This window comes from Sesamum indicum, linkage group LG4, assembly GCF_000512975.1.
Source record: "Sesamum indicum cultivar Zhongzhi No. 13 linkage group LG4, S_indicum_v1.0, whole genome shotgun sequence".
Lineage (NCBI taxonomy): Eukaryota > Viridiplantae > Streptophyta > Magnoliopsida > Lamiales > Pedaliaceae > Sesamum > Sesamum indicum.
This window is the reverse complement of record NC_026148.1, coordinates 13,801,062-13,816,276: the sequence shown is the minus strand read 5'-3', so window position 1 is coordinate 13,816,276 and position 15,215 is coordinate 13,801,062. Positions and strand designations below refer to the sequence as shown.

General features: G+C 35.7%; 1 protein-coding gene across 1 annotated transcript; it reads right to left on the bottom strand.

Moving 5' to 3' along the window:
• Positions 1,311 to 12,801, bottom strand: LOC105161001 (pentatricopeptide repeat-containing protein At5g04810, chloroplastic). Its single transcript, XM_011078547.2, has 10 exons — positions 11,864 to 12,801; positions 10,882 to 11,009; positions 10,497 to 10,637; positions 9,618 to 9,704; positions 7,034 to 7,187; positions 6,128 to 6,187; positions 4,774 to 5,202; positions 3,997 to 4,292; positions 3,767 to 3,896; positions 1,311 to 2,173 (listed from the first exon to the last, which is right to left on the bottom strand). Exons 1-10 carry the CDS (start codon positions 12,770 to 12,772, stop codon positions 1,652 to 1,654), a joined length of 2,856 nt encoding a protein of 951 aa, XP_011076849.1. The 5' UTR covers positions 12,773 to 12,801; the 3' UTR covers positions 1,311 to 1,651.

The following is a 15,215-nucleotide window of genomic DNA, read 5'->3' as shown; positions in this document are numbered from 1 at the left end:
TCCCCTCAAATGAAAAATAATTACGTAGCTCCTAAACAGTGAAGTGGATATTACTACTTCACCATTGCCGATATTTTTTAAAAAATAAAACAAATTATTTGAAGCAATATTTTAATGAACTAAACTAATTATTTCGATCTTCCTCCAACTATGACATTCTACTACTTATAGTACGTTAGATCGATGTTAACTTCACTATATATATATATATATATATATATATATTATATTTATTCTTTTATAAACAAAAATATATATATGAAAATATTAAATAAATGACAAAATTATAAAAAAAAATTATAATTTTTTTGCTAATACCAGCATTTTCGTCCAAATCCCAACAGAAAAAAATCAAGTATGAACAGAAAATATATATATATTACATTTTATAGTACGTTAGATCGATGTTAACTTCACTATATATATATATTACATTTATTCTTTTATAAACAAAAATATATATATGAAAATATTAAATAAATGAAAAAATTAAAAAAAAATGTAATTTTTTTACTAATACCGGCATTTTCGTCCAAATCCCAACAGAAAAAAATCAAGTATGAACAGAAAATTTTTAAAGGGGGTATAAGTATAATTTTAAAAAAAAAATTAAAAAATATAATTTCGTATTTTTATAGAGAATTTAAGTGTAATTAACCCTTATATCATTTCAGTACCCGTCGAGACATTATTCAACTTAGTAATTTACTGTAAATCAAAAGAGACGGTTATGCAATACAGTTGCACCTTAAAGAGACGGTTTTCTTTCTTTGTCATACTCATCAAATAATATGCAACTTAAATTATTCCCTGTCGAATCGGACTAAACTTGATGTATGTGCATAATTTAAAATTTTAATATATTTATTTAATTAAATAATGTAGAAAACATATATACTAAATGATTGAATTAAACCAATAAAATAAATTAACTTTGAACGTTCATGAATAGAAAATTATTGATACAAGTAATCAAAAATTAGTTATTTGCAAGTGAAATAAATATAGACAAGGACATTTTAGTTAATTCACATTTCGTGTAATTATTTTAAGGGTTTACGCCTATAATAAACAGTATAGATTCTGACCTCATAACAACGTCCAAAAATAAAGTCAATAACCTAATCTCGTCTTTCCTAATAGAACATCGTAAGCTCAACAAACGACATATGTTCCGAAATAAAGTCAACAAATCTTGTCCTTTTAGTGTTGTCCGGTAGTCGAAATTTCGCCTTTGTCGCTAAACTAATCAAAAAATAAAACCTCTAACAACCACTATGATTTATAATGAAGCAGTCTAATCTCCAAGATTATGATTTCATAAGATTCATTAATTACTAACATAATACTAAAAGTCAATGATACAATTTCTGTTCTTCCTGCTTTCTAATGGGGTTGAAATACTATCCTGCCTTCTTCAGACAACTATTGTTTGCAGATATATGTCAGCTAACAAACCAACAAACAGTCAACTACAAGCATATGGACAAATTTGGACTGTTACTTTCCCATAAATTTCATAGAAGGTTCCCTCTATAGAGAAATGAGTGAGAAATGGTAGAGCCAAGAACCGCAAAATTCGGAGCTAATTCACTTTGCAACTAAAGAGATGGGAAGAAACCGATACCTTGGGGATATCTGGATGATAGAGTTAGAATTGAAACCTTTCGTCAAAGTTTGTGTTGTCTTCACCATCAGTGTCGCTGTGAAAAGGGCTATCATCGTAATGGTTTTCTTCCAATCCATCTTCGTGATCACTGACATCTGAAATAGCGTTAAGAGTCTTGTGGTTGTTCCAGTCGGGTGGGAAGGTCTTCTGAAGGGCTTCGGTAATACCGCCACCGGTCCTTTCGATTTTGCGTAAGCATTTCGACCAATGAACTGCGGTGCCCATGTCGACAGTCAACCCGCAGTCCACCATCTCGTCGCATAAATTGAGGATTCCATTGTAGATGTAGTCTTCGGCGATGGTGGCCCTTGATAACAAGGATGTCATTAAACAATGGTATACTGCTTTGTCTGGATTTAGTCCTGCTTGCTTCATCTCCTCAAAGCATTTCAATGCCTTCTCCGGGAGAGATGCTCGGGACCACCCGTGTATAAGCGTAGTGTAGGTCTTGACGTTAGCTTTCACTCCGACTGCTTCCATCTCCTCAATTGTTCTCATTGCTCTCTGCAAAAAGATGAAAATTAAAATTTAAAAGGAAAGGAAGAATCAGCTTATCACATAATTTGCTTCATCCGAGCAGTAGAGAATCATAAAAGCTATGCTGGAAGAATCACTGATGGCATCATACGGATCACATTAGGATTGTTCTTCAAAGATGTTTGCCTAAACTTATTTAAACTCCTAGCTTACAAGATCTTAAACTTTATTATGAAAATAAGCTTTTAACGTGTTTGGATAAAATAAAATTATTTAACCAATATGATGTAAATAACGTCAATTATGTGATTAATAAAATTAAAGGAACTCGTTCAGATATTAAAAATAAGTTGCGCTCCCCTCATTTTTCCGCTTATAAGCTCTGACATCTACCAGAACACCGTCTGATATTACATAAGCTTTTAGACATCCTATAAGATGTTTAAAGAACCTTATAAGCTCACCTAGACAACCATCCTAATGTTGATCAGTGCACAAGCACTAAAACAGTCGGGTTTCTCCCTTACTGCATTTAGCAATTCAAAAATACTTAAAAGCGTTCCTTTGGATCCAGGGACACTTCAGACGTATATATTCGATCTAGAAGACAGACTTATCTCACTTGATGTTATCCAAGGTCCCAGGATGATCATTCGCTATGCTGGGAGCAGAAGGTGTCAGAGATTAGCAAAAGATGTTCCCTTCTCTTGCTTGTTTGTCATAGTTACATCCATGGCTGATCTCATGCAGACAACTTGTTTTATTTGTGTCTCATGACTGCCTGTTTTCTATACACAAAGGTTACCCAATAGTTTTATGTGCTTAGTGCTTTCTTAGCATGTCTTGGTCTAAAATTTTCAAACGATGTGTCCCCGAATTGTTCTCATTGTTGGGCTTACTTGTGTCAATGTACTTCATTGATTCTTGGTTAGTAATATCCTTGCTGAACCATATACAAAACTAATGTGCTTTACTATCAATACCACCACCTCATGGGAGCTCTCGGATAGGGACACTACTCGAGCTCTTGCTGTCGAGTGCTTAACCTTTGTCAAATCATTAGAATGTTTATTCATAGGTTCTTGTATAGTTGATAATGCTTCTGTTTATGTTGCGCAGTTCTTGTATGGCTGAGTAGCCAACATCCTCATAAATTAACACGGCTTCCACCACTTCTTTAGACATTTTTTATTAGTTCTTCTCATAGAAGGTGCCTGGGGTTTCTCCTGAAGTCGAAAGATTATCGCCTCTATTCATTGAGTCTCCTAGTTTCCTTTTCTGGTATCCTCAGCCCTCACTAAACCTATATGTAGACCATAGGCAGATACGACTTGTTTCAGATGAGCATCTTACTTCATTACCAATCGAGTTATTGAAGTTTGCCTTAGATGAAGTTCATTTTAACTTCTTTTTGTTTCTAGTTAGTCCCGACAGAGGTGTTAACATGAGAACAAGAACCAATAACCATAACCAGGAAAAGGTCACTATTGCTCATATGCAGACAGAATATATCATCAGCTACGACGAACTTTCTTCTTTTGACATTTTAAATATATGTAGAGAAAACATAAACATCTCAGGAAAAATCATGTAGCGCTGTAGACTTTATGCAATACATACCAGCATGTCTCCGGCCTTGCAGCAAGCATTTATGAAAGACGTGTAAGTATGGATGTCCGGCTGTACCCCTTCTTGTCTCATCTGCTGCATCAAATCTGCAGCTTCCCAAACATCACCTCGACGAGCCCATCTGCCAACAAGGAAGAAACTGAGAAAGAATACAAAAGGAAAGCAGAAAAGTGGATCTTGAGACTGAGTGCATAATTATCAAAACATAGACTCATCCATACCCGTCGATTAGTATGTTGTAGATAAAAGTATTCCTGGGGATATTTTGAGCTCTCATCTCTTTTGTTACAGCTAAAGCACTTTGCATCCTGCCTGATTTACAGCATGCCTTGAGTAAGGCCTCATAAGCATAAACATCAAGCTCAAGCCCCTCATTTTTAACCTTAGAGAAGTATTGGAAAGCTTTTCCGGTATCACCCAGCGATGCGTAACCGTGCATAATGGTTGTGTATGTGTGCTCGTTGGGACTAATTCCTGCCAGCAGCATCTCGTCTAATATACCCACGGCCTTCTCCATCTACAAGAAACAAATGATAAACAATTACACAAATTTTTGAGTGGCTAAACGCAATCTTCCCGTAAAAACTCAGTACTAGAGAAAACAAGACAGATGGTTGCGAAGTCAACTTTTACGGGAAATTATGCCATCTGAAAGTGTACTCACAACCCCGACAATTTAATAATGATGTGAAGATATATCCATGCAGAAGCAGCAAGTCTACTTGAAAGACATACTAATAATTCTAATTGATGCAACTTAATCCTCTATGCATGCAAGAGGGACAATGTGCTCTTGAATGGGTTTTACTGTAATTATTCATTACTACTGATGTAAAACGAGTTATACATTCCTGGATGGCAATCACATGTTTAGTTCCTAGTTGCAGAAAATGAGAAGAGAAAGAGGGAGTAGCTGCTGAAATTCCAAGCAAGGACTTCAACGCCCAATTTAATGAACATTCAATCTTAGAAATCTGCCATTTTTATGAATAATGTACCTGACGCTTTTCGACAAGGCCAAGAATCAGAGCGTTATATGTGTGCACAGTTGGAATACATCCGCTCCTCCGCATCATATCAAAAACATCTAGAGCTCTTCTCATTTCTCCAGCTCTTGCAAAAGAATGAATTATGGGCATAAATGTTCTTGAAGTTGGTCTATGCCTCTCCTTTTTCATTTGTTCAACTGTACGAATAGCACGTTCCATGTTACCCATTCCACAAAATGCTCTTATGATGTTGTTGTAAAGAATGACATCTGGCTTTAAACCATCTCCAATTACATCTTCAAAGATTGAGAAAGCATTAGCCCAATCCTTCAAATTTATAAATCCATTCATCAACATGGAATACGTCTTCATGTTATGCTTTATGCCTGCCTGTTTCATCATGTCACTGACTTCCAAAGCTTTAGAAACTTTTCCAATCTGCAGAGGTAGGAAAAGAATTCATTATATCTGAGCTCGTCGAAATTCAATAAAACACACGAACAGGTGAATGCATTCTCATTCATAACAACCAGGCTTTACTTGCAAGCAGGATATGACATCCAGCAGAAGGGCATTACATGCAGAAAACCAAATACACTCTTAAGATACCACATAGAATGTTCTTCTCCGACACAACCACAAACAAGTTGCACGGACAACAGTAGAGCCAACTAATATCTGCTTAAATAATTCACAAATCTACCATGTTTAAGTATACAATCATGTAAGAGAATAAGGGAGGATACAAATAATTATTTCAGATCATTCAACTGGATTTTGAACGAGAGAATGGAAGTATGGGCAGGGAGAGGAAAACCCAAATTGGTAAGTATCAGTTCTTGCTCCCAAAGACATTTATTATTGAAGAACAAGACTAGCACAGTATTCAGCAGAAGAGAAACGACAAAATATGCACTTTAATGCATCAGGGGAGTAAGAGAGACAGAGAGAAAGAGCAAGAGATGAGGATCAAGCAAGAACCAAATGCATAATGTTATGACATTTAACGAGCTTTCAAAATGAGTAGCTAGCTCACTTGCCATACTGAGATAACTTCACAAATAATAATGTCCGGAAACAACATTTTGAAGCAAATTCAGAAGAAAGTACTCTTCTATAACCTAGGATCAGACTGTCACCAGTTTTTGATAATTATGAGTGTACTTAAAAAATCCGGCTATAACATGACAGAAGTCCAAATTCTTGAACCAGATACTAGTATAGCCGAACCGTCAGCATGTATAATTGGCTTCAGAAAATGTGGAGAGGATATATACACATCGAAAAGGAAAGAAAACAAAAGGTACCAGATCTCAGGGAAACAAATAACTGAATTATGGCAAAGGAAAAGTATATCAGCTACCTTGGTATACAGATTGATGAGACATCCAAACGTAATTATTGAAGGTGTAAAGCCACATTCCTGTAACAACAATAAACGTTAGTACGCAGTATCAATGTAAGCAGAAACAAATAGTAGCACAAATTCCATCCTTTATATTAGACCTTTACCATTTCACATTCTATGACCAAGCACTTGCATGTTTAAGTTGACCGGTATTGAGTAACTTCTCACAGAAATACCAATAAATAAAACTGCAAATTGGTGGCAATATAATGCATAAATAACACCAGTTTCTCAAGGATGGTTCTGGCTCCCCTCCTTTTTTCAGTATTTCTAAATCATTTATCTTAAGAGTTCTATTACTTGCTAAATGACAACAAATCTATCCACCTCTATGTTTTCCAGAAAGAAGTAAAATAAGGAATTCTATGTAAAGCTTATCAGCAATTATTCACTTCTTATACTGGTCCAGACTCCATCTCGTGGATTAACTCCTTAATCGGTGCACATATCATAAGATCCTGGCCAATTGTATTATCTCAAAAAGTTAGTAATGAGATCCTTGCTTGGACTCCATCACGAGGATCAAGTTTTCCTGAAGCATTAAACTGTCAGTTATAAACTTCTGCTTTTATGAAAGCTTTCATTGACCATCTGAATTAGATAGTGGCTACCTTAAAAAAAAATAAAATATAGGTATTTAAGTATAATGGCCATAGCATGTTCACATGACACAAACTCTTAACTTGAAAAAATGACCTTCATAATCTGTGATACTTGAAGCAAACCCAAAGCATGTATACGTAAACTTAATCAGAAAGAATGGCCTTCATAATGAATGCCACCTGAAGTAATTTCATAATGAATGCCACCTGAAGTAATTTCATAATGAATGCCACCTGAAGTAATTTCATAAGGATTTACCTTAAGTCTATCAAAAACCATAAGACATTTCTCTTCATCCTGTATCATGCCATAACCATCCATCATGGTGTGATATATGTCAATTGGAGCATCTATTCCCTCTTCTTCCATCTCTCTTACCAATGCTTCAGCACGGGTTAAGTTACATGTTTGACTGCACTTATGAGAAATAAACAAAATAATCTCAATGTGAGACGAAACAATTATATATATTTGTAGAATCCACAAAGATCATAGGAATAAATTTTGGCACTGCATTTGACCAACCAATAATAGATGTCCAGCATGTCAAGAAATGTGGCAAGTACCTGAACATATTGTTCCTAATTGCATCTAGTTCAAGTTTCCAAGGATGCCAATACAGTGAGGCTCTGTTTGACTCAAACTTATTGGATAATCAGCATCTATACAATTATAGGCTGATATGTGAAAGTTTTGAGGAACTGAATATGGTCCAGCCTTACTCATAGCACTTACAACCAGTGGTATGACATTTCTTAGATTTTATCTTTGAAACCCAAAAACAGCAACATAAAGCATGAGTTCTGATCATTCTTGATTTCCCCTAATATAGCATCTGCTTATCCACCACAGACATCCTAAAGGTCAAGCCTTTTCTTTTCTTTTTTCGTTTTAGTGGTTGACAATAATCTGGGATACATATTCATTAGGACAATAACATCATTGGAGAAGTTCACAGCAATTTTCATAGTGAATACAGGAAGGAAAGAGGCATTAGGAAATAGATAATTTAACAGCAAAGTTTGTAATCTCTAGGGCCCCAACCAATAGAGTCGTTATTCAAAATCTAGAGGAATTTCTCCATATAACTATTTAGAGGATGGAATATCTGCTTCCGGATCCTTACGGGCTGATTTTCAAACTGTCACATTCCAAGTATCCTAGGCCTCTTTCAACATTTCAAAACCAGAACAACTGCATAAAATCCACAAGAAAATATCACGAAGCAGAGCTGCAGTGTGAAGTTGAAACGTGGATGATAGATTTTGTTCTTAACCAAGGAGAGAAAAGAAACAAGTTAAATGAAACTTATTCTCCTTATCAATTATCAGACAAGACAACATTGAAGGCAGTAATTCTTTAACAGGATAGCCTGATGTGAGCATTGTATAAAACAAGATTAGAATCCAGACGAAAGTCAGTATCACTACAGAGGGATTTTGGCCAAATTTAGTGATACTTGATACCTCCAAACAGATAAGTTCTAAAAGTTCCATGCAATGATTGATTTTCATTTTGACCAAGTATTTCTTGAAAACATTTTGAGAAGATTTCATCAGGGAATTAGTTGAAAAAATATGCTTAAATGAGTCAGTTACAAAGTTTGACAATTTGAGTTAACTAGTTGATTTCACATTTCATTTGAGAAAGCATGTGAGGTTACTTATTTCCAAATGTAAGGAAACGGGAGTTTCCTATAAAAATGTGTAGTTGTCATAATTAAAGTTGAAATATAGGATGTAGGTTTTGAAAATTGGTTCTTTCTGAAAAATGCCTTGAACCCTTTCATAATGATAAGGTGGTAAAGTTTGCTCTATTGTCTGAGACACAACTCACATTTACAACAATTAAAGGCATTTCACTCTCTTAAAAAGTCAACCTTTACATGCTTCTTCCAAGCTCTACTGACACAGGATTTTTTTTCTTTTCAAACATCAAAACTAATGGCGATGACTTTCTATTTGAATTTGTTACATTAAAGTTCATAATATGATAGTAAAAGTAAACAACTTTTCATGAAATTTTACGTTCTTCACACCACATCTCACCATGTTGTCGCCACTTTCACTCTACTGCTCCATCACCACCATCAATTTTGAGTTGTATAGTTGAGTGAAACTCTTGAACGAAAGGAGGGCATAGTATCTAATGCAAATGTTCCCATAGAATATCTCTACTACATCCTTCAAATCTTTATTTAGATGGATAGAATTATTTCCCACCTCTTCAGACTCATCCATGACACAAAACCAAATCAATAAATCGATGTTAATACATTCCAAATTCTACTACTACGGCAGTCCTTTATTACTTCGTGAATTATTTGCTGCAAATAACATGCTTAAACCAAATATATGGATAATTCCAACGCCAACAAGTGGAACACAGTAGACATTCAAATGTATGCTCAAAGAATCAGATATTTCTCAAACACTGGTTTCAAGATGAAGAACCAAACCTAAAATTGAGCAACAGAGAACATATGGAACTCAAGATTTCTCAACATTTCAAAAAAAATCAAGTAACATCAATTTCAGTTGAAGTTTAACAGATTTCCGACCATCACCTTCATCCTCCGAATCCCATCTTTCCCCCCCAACACACACACACACTTAAAAGGGAAATCCACACTCAAAGACGAACATACAAAGAAGAAATCTTCAGAGGTGCACACACGCACGCACGCACACAGATTTGTAGGTATGCCAAAGATATCAACTATTGCAGGGAATTCTTCTTGAATTTCATACACTCTTCTTATAACAAAAATACCAAAATGCCATATTTCATCATGAAGATAATAAAATAAAAAACTTGTAATAAAAATAAACAATAAACCCACCAATAAGCATATATTATGTTGCCATATATGACTGCATTTAACGCTGTAAGTCTCTCTTTTGCCTCCTTAAACCAAAGCTCTGCAGCTCTTTTACAAATAAGAGAAAGAAATATCAGAGGAGGAAGCAAATGGAATATTTGAAAAGTGTTAAAGAATGCAACGAATCGAATAATTCATCATTACAAATTTAGAAGGCAACAGCTTAATTCGAGTCTAACAAACAAAACGCTGAATATCTACAAGAATCAAGTAGAATACAACATAAAAAGGGACCTCAAGCTAAAGGAGACAACATAAGTGGCATCCGCACATGATAAAGATTTAAACTGACACTCCAAAATAAATGAAAGATGCAGTAACAAAGAAGTCCCAGAATCCAGCCCCAACACATCAATAAGCTTGTTCTACATTTGGTTGATGACTCACTTTTCTAATCTTTCAGTGAAAACAACACAAAATGAATAAGAACAAAAACAGGGTCCTCTCATTCATTACAAGTAGGTTTGAAGCAGAAGAAGACATATTTCTATGGCCTTGTACTCTGCAAGCACACCCCACATGGAAATGTAACTCATACTCCAACCACTCTACCTTTCTCATTTATAGCCATTCATTTGATTTCCCACAAACACAAATAGCAAAGTTCTCTACACTTGTGCATAGTCCAGTTTGGGGGACACTGAATGTTAATCCAATTACAATATCCACACAATAGTGCCTTAACAAGTCTTAGAACACCAAAAACATTTTGCTATGAACTTAACACATGATTTACGGAAATAAAGCTTTTCATATTGTTGGAGAACACGTGGAATCAATTTCAATAAAAATAGTTAAAATAGGCATGACATATAACATATCAAATGCATTGCTACTTACTCAACATTCCCAATTTTTGCAAATCCTCCAACAAGAATACTGTATGTCACCAAGCTCATCTCAATTCCCTCATCCCTCATCTTCCTCACACATGATAATGCTTCTTCCATGTCTCTTCCTACTGCATAAGCATGAATCAGGCTGCACAATGCAGAGTAGATTTAGTTGATTCTTGTTGAGTATGCAAGAAAGTGTGAAGACTACTAAAATATTTGATCGTTTCTATCAAGCTAGTCGATAGGCAACAAAATATCTGAAATTCTATGTACTACAGTAAATGGACAACAAGCTTATGTGCAGCCACTGGTGCCAATACAATTCCGGAAATATCAATGTGCTAAAACCGAATGTTTGAAGAGCTAAAACTAAGTGTAATTATTTTTACTTTGTATATACATGTAAAGTTGGCTCTATCCCACGTGCCCGCATCTTCTCAAACATTTCACGTGCACGATGCATGTCTCCTCTCCTTGCATAATAGTTGACCATCAACCCAAACTCTTTTCTGGAGGGCTACAAAAGAAGAATTAATAATAGTGGATAGTAGAATAGGCAAAACAATGTTTAGAGAAGACTTTTCTTTTCTTTGCGTGTAAAGAAGCTGGCTTACAGCTGTCATGACTGGTTCATGCATATAAGCAACAGCTATCTCTACATAATCCATTAATTGCTGGGCCAAAGCGAGATATTACAAATTGCTGAGGTAGTTTTTCTTCAGTTCTTGCAAGTACATGGTACTGGATATGGTTTTACCATACATTTACATACACAAGGTACCATTCTGGATAAAGTCATTGAACTATCAGTATCCAGCAAAATCAGATGAACATATAGTCCATATATATTGCATTGCCTCTTCATTTTAGTCACAGTGAATGATAACATAACTATGGTCAGTAGGTGGTGTCATCTTACAACAGCACTAATGAGCTCTTTGGCTTCAGAGGAGTACTTCACTACTAGAAGGGAGGTTTCACCAGTGTATGATTAGATGAGAACCATGATAGTAAATATGAAGATGTCCAGAATATGATGAAATCTCAACATGGCTTTGGTATACCGTTAAAACCTCTGTATATTCCTAAAGGAACAAGCGTCTGATTTGGTTTCTTAGGAAGCATACTCATGTTTCATCCCGTAGTCTCTTAAGCAACATTCATCTACTAATCTGCATCAAGGCACTCTTAACTTAACAACGGACAAGATTGAATTCACATCCGCTGCATTCAGGCTGTATGTGCACTGAAGATAAATATTATATGGCTCCTGTAATGCATTAGTTGTTATGGACTTATTCTAGCCTTATTCCCAGTCTATCAACTTCCGTTACAAGCAAATGTCATGTCAAAAAAAAAAACAAATTTTACCTTCTTAATCCTCTCAAAAGCTTGCACAACCATCTGCCAACTCTCTGGTTGAGATTCCAGAATCCTCCGAAACTCCCTTCGTGAACCGTCCCTCTCTTCATGCCACTTAGACTTGTAGTTTTCCCCGTCCTCCCATTTGCCCTCCACCCACCTTGCCCTCTCCGAATGTTTGCCCTTCATTCTCTTGCCATTATCCAACTTCACAGTCAACACCCTACCATGGAACTCAATCCCATCAAACTCTACAGCCTTCATTGCAGCCTTTTCAGCCGTATGCCCACTATATATCACAAACCCAAATCCCATATTCCTCTCCAGATTATCATGACCCTTTATCAGAATCACATTCTTTATGGGCCCAAATTGCCTGAAAAACTCAGCTACCTCCTTTTTCTTTATCCAAAGTGGTAAATTACCCACAAAAATCTTGCCTTTTTCCCTGAACTCAACTTCTTTTTCATTTTCTTCTGAATTTTCCAAAACCTCATCCTCAACTTCATTTTCCTGGGGAATTTCTTGCAATGGATGGGAAAGTAGGGGTGCGGGAGGAGGAGGAGGCGGAGGTGAGAGTTTGCTGGACAACCATAGCTTATTACTGAGAGTATCACGGGACGGCGAACTGGTGACAGACGGGGGACCATTTTGGGAGTTAACAAATCTTTTAAGGGGGTTCTCACGGAGTTGAGATGAGTTTGAAGTGGAGGCTTTTAGAGGCTTCTGCGTGGTGGGACGGCGGAGGCTGGTGGTGGAGTCGTGACCAGAGTCTTGTGATGAGTTTGAAGCAAGAATAAATGAGGCCAGGGAAATGCTGGTGGTGGCGGCATGGTTTTTTCCGGCGAGACTGGAGGTGGAGAAAGATGGTGGAGTGTGAGAATAGTGAACGGTGGAGGAGAGGGAGAAGATATCCATTGTTTTTGGTGTCAGATGAAAGACGGAAATGAAAAATAGCTGCTGGCTTTAAATTATACAGTTGCGGGTCAAATATTTCTATTACCATCTCATATTTACCTTTCTTTTAACATTCCATCTCAGTATAGTTCATAATCCTTAAAATTCTTAGAAATCTATATACATATAATAAAACAAATTTATTGCAATTATATGTTTATATATATATATACACACTTTACACAATTAACATCTTAAACTAAAACACACACGCTCGAATTGTAAGGTAAGATATTTTTATTTTAATTATTAATTTATATAATTATATTATTTAATTAATATATTTATTAAATATAATTTATATTATCGATGTAATGTTTACTTGAAAATTTTTATGAGTTCAACTATTTATAAATTAGCAGTCGATCAAATATCCCATTTGTTTTAAAAATATTATAATTGGAGAATTAAATTAATTGACACTATAAGAAAAAGGGTTCTGAGTGACAATATTTATTGTCACAAAATATTAGAATCTTGTCATTAATAAAATTTAATGGCATAAAATTTTTATCACAGTGTTGTCACAACACCTATGTCACTAATTCCTTATATTGACAACTAAAAGCCCATTTCACATTAACTATAAGTTTTTAGTGAGAATTTGAATGTTTTTCTAATGACTTTTAGTTAGTGATAATACAATTCATCACTTAAATGTAAATATATTATCGCTAAATAACTTCAAGTTGTCACTAAATATGTTATATCTAGCGACAAGAAATAAGTTGTCACTAAATATATTGTATTTAGTGATAAGAAATAATTTGTCACTAAAAATATTATGTGCCAATTCTCTATACATCTTTATAGGACCTGGAGACTAAAAGAATTATAGCAGTAGGAAAGCTCTACAAGAACCTATATGTGTTGGACAAGTCATCTTTCAGTCCAATTACTATAGCCTCGTTAAATTTTGTTCAACATGGTCTTTGTACTGATTTGCTTCTTGTAATAATGTCTTGTGGCATAGGCGGTTGGGACACCCTTACTTGAATGTTTTAAAACATGTACCTATTGTGGCCTCTGTTAATACACTTGATACATGCATGATTCGCCCTCTTGCTAAATAGAGCCGATTACCTTTTTCATCAAGTACCATCCACTCCAAACATATATTTGAGCTAATACATATTGATCTTTGGGAGCCCTACAAAACTCCAACACTTGAGGGATGTATACTTTCTCACAATTGTAGAAGACTTTAGTAGAGCTATCTGGACTTTCTTGCTTCGATATAAAACACAAGTGTGTCACAAAATGGACTTGTTTTTTAAAATAATAAGTAAACAATTTGAGTCCAAGGTTAAGGTGATAAGATCTGATAATAGTACAGAATTCACAAATACTGCTTACTAAACTTTATTCCATTCTCAGTTGCCTACTGCCACATATGATATTTTTTCCCAGTCCCCACAAACTCCACCTTCTCATTCTGCCTTTGCTCTAGTTCTTCCTTATATCCCTCCACCACGTGGCTCGCTTAGAACATCCTAGAAACCAACCTAGTTAGATGATTATATATGCCATTATGAAACTAATTCCACTACTACTTGTTTGCCTTCCCTTTATAAGTTTGCACATATGTTGTTTGTTCCTCTTTTGTCCTCTGTTTAGGAACTTAGGAACTATCTTGAAGCCAGCAAGGATGTTATGTGGACTGGTGCTATGACTGAAGAACCCAATGCACTTGATAAAAATAATACATAGGAGCTTGTTCGCTTGCCTCCGGGCAAGAAAGCAATTGGGTTCCGGTGGGTGTTCAAATTGAAGTTAAACCTAAATGGCAGCATGTAGCGCCACAAGGTTCGTTTGGCAGCCAAAGGACACAATCAGATAGAGGGCATGGACTACTTTGATAGCTTTTCCCCGGTGGCTAAGACTGTTACAGTATGAGTTTTCATGGCAATTTAGTGGCAATTTAGTGGCAAAAGGCTGGCCCTTATGGCAATTGGATGTGAATAATGCCTTCTTACACTGGCATCTTGACGAGGAGGTCTACATGACCCCTCTAGAAGGCTACACATTAGTGACTCCAGGACATGTTATTAAATTGAATTACTCCCTTTCTGGTTTGAAGCAAGCATCTCGCCAATGAAACATCGAGCTCACAATAAAGTTACAAGCTTTTGGTTACGGACAGTGTCTTCATGATCACTGTCTTTTCTTAAAGATTACTTTTACATATTTTTATGGGATTATTAGTTTATGTTGATGTTATATTATTGACTGGAAACTTTGCAGACGGAATCACAGCCTCAAGGACTACTTACACTCTCTGTTCACAATCAAAGATTTGAGTTTTATAAAGTACTTCTTGGGGCCTCGCTCGTTCGACTCATGGCCTGCTTGTTACTCAGCAGAAATACCTCACTAGTATTCTCAAAGATACCAATCTCCTGGA

Excerpts from the sequence above, each read along its gene's own strand:
- LOC105161001 (XM_011078547.2), bottom strand. The coding sequence starts at position 12,772 with ATGGATATCTTCTCCCTCTCCTCCACCGTTCACTATTCTCACACTCCA. Across the intron at positions 10,638-10,881 it reads ACTTTACATGTATATACAAA|CCTGATTCATGCTTATGCAG; the intron begins GTAAAAATAATT and ends TGCATTGTGCAG. Across the intron at positions 6,188-7,033 it reads TGGTTTTTGATAGACTTAAG|GAATGTGGCTTTACACCTTC; the intron begins GTAAATCCTTAT and ends TTGTTGTTACAG.